We start from the raw sequence: 7,318 nt of genomic DNA, 5'->3' as shown, positions 1-7,318 counted from the left end.
GAAAAACAGGAGAAAAAGGAAAGAAAAAGATGGGGAGCGGCGCGCTGGTGCGCGCGGACGTTAAACTTCGTATTACGGGAGAATCGGGGCGCCAGGAGTAAATTCCAAGTTTCAGGGGGCCCCACGAGATTGTGGGATAGTTAACTGTCATCCGCTTAAGCGCGTAGGTGTATACTTTTTGTCGCGCTGAGACATTTAGGTGTCGATCGACGCATACTTCGAGAGCTTCCGATAAGTTTCCGCAAAACTGAGAGATACCAGACACTTTTTCAAACGGTCTAGAAACTTGAGGAACGACAACGATAAGCCATCGCGGAAGAATAAAGGTTAGATTTTTTTTTTACTGGGAACGTCTCTATGTGTCTAATTGGTCCATCGTTAACGTCTTTACAAAGAAACTTTTTCCCCTGTTTCTCTCTTTAAATAATATTTCTTTATTAAACTCTAAGTTTGTGTATACAAAATTGAAGCTTGTCTTTTAAAAACTTACAAAAAAGACGAGATAATAAATTGAATATTATCAATATTATTATTCAGGGTATATGAAAGTAATAAGAATGGTCACGTTACGTAATTTACCCTATTGTGTTTTGATAGAAACTAACCTTAATAATAGTATCTAAATGAGAATGAAATAATGTCAGTAAAAATGTTCTACTGTTTTTTATCTCTTTAAGGGAGCTTCGAATATCCTTTGAAATTGCAAACGTTGTGTAAATAAAAGGCCGTGTGACGCCGTGGTCGAAAATATCACGCAACTGCATTAACACCGCGACCAAACGACGCGACGGGCGTGGTATGTGCGCATGCACGATATCATGAGAACTTTTTCACGAGGCACGAAGATTGAGCCGGACAGATCGTCTCGATTAAAAAGCATCCCGCTATTCACGAACCGTGGCTGGCGTGATTCATCCACCCACGATTTTCTCTGACCGTGGTAGCCATTCATTATTTTGACACTATTGTAGAAATAATGATAGAACCGAGACGGAACGTTCCCGCCCGATCAAACCGGAAGTCTGATGTCGATTTGCGCGTGGGGTCTCTCTCGTGTGGGCCGCCTTTCAATCATTTCCACTTGAGAAAAGGAAACTTTTCATCCGTGCCGCCTCGTGAGAAGATTAACCAACATTTTTGAACCTCTTTATGCTTCATTATATCAATTTCTATGAAAAATTTGAAATGCTTAACAACCCTAGAATACTAACATGAGAGATACAGTGCCCTGGGGAATTTTTTAAATATATTTTTAATATTTTCACTTTGAAAATATTAGATTTAATAAATGTATGTGTATCAATTTGTTTTTCTGGGGAATCATGAAAACTCACCGTGTGTCAATCCAGGATTAATATTAATTCTGATGTACATTTTTAATTAATTAAATCGAACAAAACAAACCTGGAACAACCACACAAAGCACATAACCGTTGGTGAAAAGTAAAACGTATAACGGTAGAGACCAGTTCGGTATGAGTTTAGGTAAAGAAACGACGTCTCGTGTGATTCACGCGACGTGTCTGCCCGGCTGCCTCACAACGAAGCCCGCGACCTATCAATAGCTCCTCATATACACTGAAGAGAGACTGTCATTCCAACGAAGACTAAAAATAGAGTTCGCGCGTCCGTCCATAAGGCTGGTCCGAGAGCAGTCCTGTATACCAGTGCGTTCTCTCTCTCTCTCTCACCCTCTCTCACTCTACGTGTTCTCCCTCCTTCTCACTCTAACCTTTCGTCACTGCCCGATCTTCTTTCCCTTTTTTTCCTACGTCAGTATTTATAGTTCCTCGTGAAATTCTTTCCCACTTCTGCTGACGTCGATACTTCGATCAGTGGACGTTGACAACCGTGCATAACCTTTTCGAATTTTCCTTGTGAAATTACTTTTATTAAAACCGACAGAGCGTTGATTTTTCTCTACGAGAATTATAACGTAATATTTTCGAGTTGCTTATTTTCTGTATAACAGGAAGATATGAGATAATTAAATTTTTTTTTTAATTAGAAGTGTTTTGAGGTGAATTATCGAAGGAATCGAGAAAGAAAACGCCAGACGCAATACTATAAGCAAACACGTAAGAACGGTAGCCAGTCAAGGACGGAGTTTATGAAGATTGGCTAAATTAAACTCCATTAGGACAGTCGCGACCGTTCTGTCCGGACTATAAATGCATGCGCGACAGAACCTGTTACTATGACAAAGAGTATTAATTGAACCGCACAGACCGAGGGCTTCGAATCGCTTTATGATTGACCCCAAATTTATTTCCACATTCTTAACCCACAATCAACCGTGCGCAGGTCACATGATTAACCCAATGTTATTAACCCCTCTGTGACTCAGCTGGACTAACTTTCGGATCTCATGAAACGTTCTTACCGTCCTCTATCGTGTCAATACTCCCACTATCGACGAACGATATAATCTATCATGAAGAACGGTACGATTATATAATTGTAAATTTGTACCTACGGAATAATCGATTGCTAGATTTATGATCATTCATGAAATGCAGATGAAATTAACGTGTTAAGCGCTCTGTCAGGTAATTTAATTACCATATAATGCATGCGAACACACGCCGTCTTTTTACTTCCGTTAATTGACCACGCGTTTCGACAGATGTCGCGTCACTTGTCGTAACTTAAACGCTTCGATCGAAGCACACAGTAATGGCGATTTTAAGGAAGATATACATTGATACATTGACATCAAAAAACATATAACACTTCTTTAAGACAGTTGCTACAGAATCTACCAAAAAAAGAAAAAACGCTATCCTACAGTCACAATGTGACCCATAACGTTTGCACACAAACAGACTCATGTAAACCGACCGTGTAAACACCGGGTGCTAACCTCCAGCCTGAATCCGTGCAGTGTAAACAGTTCTAAATAGCAACCGCTCAGGAAAAGATCAAATTTCTCATTCCACGATGAAGATTTGCTGATATTGTTTACAGTGCAAACAGGATTGAAAGTGAACACGATGGATGTGCATAAGAAGACACAACAAAAGGCGCACAGTGATGCCTAGCATTTCTCGAAAAGCTAGCTAAAATTCATAATTTCATACGATTTTCATAAAAATTGCTACTCATGTTTTTGATTGTAACTAATCAATGTATTTAAAAAATTCCAATTTATCAACGGAAATTGCTAATAAGTAGCACTTCAAGGTTCATTTTCAACAAAAACACACGCTAGTGTTCATAACTGTTTAACAAGTCGAATTTTTTCCGCTTTATTCAAAGATGTGACAAATTTTTCGAAATGAATTGAAATATAAAATGAGGAAGGCGAAGGGAACGTGAATGGCGGTGAGAAGAATGAACGAGGATATCGCGTAGGAGGTGTCGGTGGGTCTTGTATAATGAGATGAGTATCTTTAATAGTTCGACGATACAAGGCGGTCGACAAGTCGTGGGTATCAAAGCCCCTCGTGTATCCACCTTACATCGTCGTCGTCTCTTTCCTACTTCAGTGGATCGAGTGGGTGTAAACGAAATCACGACTGGATCTTCGTTTAAGGGCCCTTTTGTTCTCGCGCCGGATAAAAGGTGTTTCACCCGATAAAAATCAGTTTTTATCGTCCCATAATTGAACATTACACTACTAAACGTTTTTTTCGACAGTTAACCGTTTACTTAGAGCTTTTTTGCTACGAGAAAAATAATAGGTTAGGTTAGGTCTTTATAGATGGTAACGATGTCAGATTAAAAATTTGAGTTTCTTGTTCTTGTTGAGTAATGAAATATATTTTTACCGTGGATCATTTATGTTTATTTTTAAACAGAAAGAGAAAAAAAAACAAAAATTAGTTTTACGACGAAGAAAAATTACAATTCACAAATTAGCACCAATTGGAAAGAATACAATTGTACGTTGCACCGGTTAAACGAAGCAGAAAACACTCGTTGCTCAGACTTTCATCGAGAAAGTCCGGAAGAGAAATACTAAACGGAGCTAATCGGCCGGAGCCAGCACTTTTATCTGCTTAAAATCACGCTCATTAGTAGCGGGGAGCTTATTATTACAAGTCTGCAAGGAATGTCGATAAGAAAAACGCCTGATTTAGCAACCGGGCGTCGTCGTATATCGAAACACGGTTAGGTTCGTTCAATCGTAACGACCAACGATGCACACAGGGTGTCCGATAAATACACCGCTGCAAACTGCTCGTAAAAATGTACAACTAGCAATGAAGGTGAACATTGTTTTACGATTATTATCTAATTAAGACGTAAAAAAAGGCACGTTATTATCATAAGCTGTCGCGTCGGAAAAAATATAGACATCATTTCCATTGAACGTAAGAAAAGAAAAAAAGAAACACGCAAAAAAGACGGAATCAAGGTTAAAAAATTACGTAGATTTTTATGTAAATGTGACTGAACGAATGAAGTTCGGTTATCCGATCGGATCGTGAAAAAATGTCGGTACCCATGAGACGAATGGCGCGAAAGGGCAAGAATATCGATGATGCGTGCGCAAGGGACGCGTCGCGTCGGTGCAATGGTGACGTTATCGTTCCCGCCGCATATGGGACGCAAAACAAAGCGGTGTTTCCCTCGTGCACGTATGCGCGGAATGCAAATGACGATTATTGCGCGATCACCCAAGAATTCGAGCGATTCCGGCCCCGTAAGAACGCAAAACAAACTGGAATCGATTCTTTCTCTCGATATATCGCTTACACGATTTCAAATTTGCATATGAACTTTTTTTCTCTCACTTCTTTACGACTGCATTCGTCGACTGTTCCCTATTGCTCTAAATGAACATAACTTAATAATATTTTGTATAACAAAAACACTTTTTTTTTTGTTGGATGATAGAGATAGAAGCTAAATATGACAGACGTGCAGCGGTTGGTCAGAGTAAGAATTCTTTTTTTTTGTTTGTTTCTTTTTATTGTTTCAACCGAAAACAATTTAATTCGGCATATCCTTCCCGTCATACGAACGCGGCTTCATTAAACATGGAGGGCACGTACGCATGACAAAATGTATAACCGAACGTAGGTGCGGCTCGTCAACGTTTGCGTCGGAAATATAAGACTGCCAACCCATCATTCGTCGCGTTTGCATTGAGACAAAAAGAAACGCGACAATGCCGATTGGTATGACACTTCGAACGCGAATGTTTAATCGTGACTGAAGCAACGGTCTCCGTCGTATATGTATTCCAACATAAATATAAGATGTCTCGAAGGAAATTCCTCGATTTATTTAGTCATAATAAAAATGGAAACTTTACCCCCTTTTATAATTTAAAAGATATTCATCGAAATTACACCATAATTTTCAAATTAACATACTAAATAATTGGTAAATAAGACACAAGAGTGTAAGATGTAAGGAATTCTTGGATAGAGCAGTTTAAAGGACGCGGTATGACGTGTCACAATATACCCGTAAAACGATACGTGCACGATATACGCGCTCGCTCACGTACAGTAGTGGTAGACGAGCCGAGAAACGGACGCCAGTCTGTCTCGGATCAGGAATGGGATTAGAAAGCACGTCAAGTCTCCGTGGGTCACGTCACCTAGATCGAGATTTAGTCCGTGCTTCGCGTATTACGTCCAATCTACAGCACTCTCCAAAGGGCAATGCCATTTTTCTATGACCTTCTCGGCAAAACAGATCCAAGAAAGTGTTGACGATATCTATCAGGTTGTACTGTGCGCTTATTAGGAACTTGTTCGTTCTACTGATTGGTACGATCTCTCCAGGTAAATCTTCTATACTTAACGTTTCTTAAATTTCACAAAATTACAGAATATTTATTTTATAAATGTTTTCACACAAACTTCTAGAACTGATAAAATAAATACGACAATAAGATTCGTCTCAGTCAAAATTGAGGTTATGCACCCTCAATTTACTCTGTCGATAATATGCGTAATTACGTACTTCTTTTACCGATACAATACAAAATTGCAAAATTGAAAAAAAAAATTAAATAACATTCTCAAGAAGTGTAAAATATTTTAGAATATGTATAAATAAAAATTGGAATCACTTAAAAAAGTATACACTAGTCATTTCAACGTAACCTAGAATGATGAAGCGTTTATGGAAATGTACCAGCGGAACTTTGAAACGAGCTATAGTAGCGGACAACGGGGTGTTCCGGCGCTCGTGTACCTACATGAACAGTCGGCGTGAATTCCGTAAAAGTCGCGTCAGGTCGGTCGGTTACATAGAAACGTAATGTTGTACGTGCGGCTCGAGGCTCGAGCCTCGCCGCAAGGGGGTTAAAGGTCGGACAGAAACGAACACACACAGGGGGGGAGGCTTCGATACGTTGCACACACACACACGCACGAATGCGTGAGGGCACACCCACTTTTATACGTACCGGAATGCATTCGCATTTGATGCAGTACATGACTCCGAAGGGCGGGCCCAAATCCGCGAACCAGGTGGAGCCCAGTTCCCGTATCTGCTTGCCGAACGTGCATTCTGCAACAAAGAGGCATTTGAATTGGCTTGGTGAATTTGTGGTTCTCTACATGCATATACTTTTTTTTTCTGCTTCGACTGTAATAGCGACTGGTATGTATGTACGGACTTTGAGGTTTGAAAAACGGCAAGGTAGAAATATTTGAAAGCGGACAGAAAGTATGATGCAGGGAAGGGGGAGGGGGGAGAGAGGCGCTGCTACGGAGAAAGGTTTTAAGTAGAAATATTGCTACGCTGTTCACAGTAATTAGGGGAAATAATTATTTTATTATATCGTATAATTTAAACAGAGGATAATATCGTAAAAATAAATTTAACGTGATTTGTATAACTGTCAATTTTATATAAATGATTAGAGACAAAGAAAAGAATGCATATCTTTTTTGGTTGGTCACACTGAAAGTATATAAGGGTGACATATAGCCAATAGGGTTGCACTTAATTTGTCGAATATAGAGGACAAGTACATTCAACTTGAACACCTGACAGATTTATGTACCACACCAATCCCCTTTAACTTATGTTTCTAAATGAAGTAATAAAAATTCCTTCTTCCTTCAAATTGTTTCCCATTACACTAGGCACTTGGCCGACTACACCTATACATGCACATATCCCTTCACATTCCAGAATGGGATAGAAGTGAAATGGCGGAATGAATGGAGGACTCTTCCCGGGTGGAGCGCGCGCGCGCGCTAATCGCCAGCCTGTGAATCATCATCGAAGGAGCAAACGTTTTTCTCCGGTCGCCGCTTAAAAATCGCCGAGACGACGTTGAGACGGTGCGGTGTGTAAAAGACGAAAGCCACACACGAACAGTGCGAGTGAGATAGAAGAGACACGA

General features: G+C 39.9%; 1 protein-coding gene across 1 annotated transcript in view; it reads right to left on the bottom strand.

Moving 5' to 3' along the window:
• Nucleotides 1–7,318, bottom strand: part of LOC108574218 (dorsal-ventral patterning protein Sog) — a 67,454-nt gene that overhangs the window by 20,846 nt on the left and 39,290 nt on the right. Inside the window, exon 2 of the mRNA XM_017936753.1 lies at nucleotides 6,371–6,474. Coding sequence (XP_017792242.1) covers nucleotides 6,371–6,474 — 104 coding nt within the window. The remainder of the gene's footprint in view (nucleotides 1–6,370; nucleotides 6,475–7,318) is intronic.

The sequence above is a fragment of the Habropoda laboriosa genome, unplaced genomic scaffold, assembly GCF_001263275.1.
Source record: "Habropoda laboriosa isolate 0110345459 unplaced genomic scaffold, ASM126327v1 scaffold176, whole genome shotgun sequence".
Lineage (NCBI taxonomy): Eukaryota > Metazoa > Arthropoda > Insecta > Hymenoptera > Apidae > Habropoda > Habropoda laboriosa.
The sequence above is the reverse complement of the archived record's forward strand: the minus strand, read 5'-3'. Positions and strand labels throughout refer to the sequence as shown.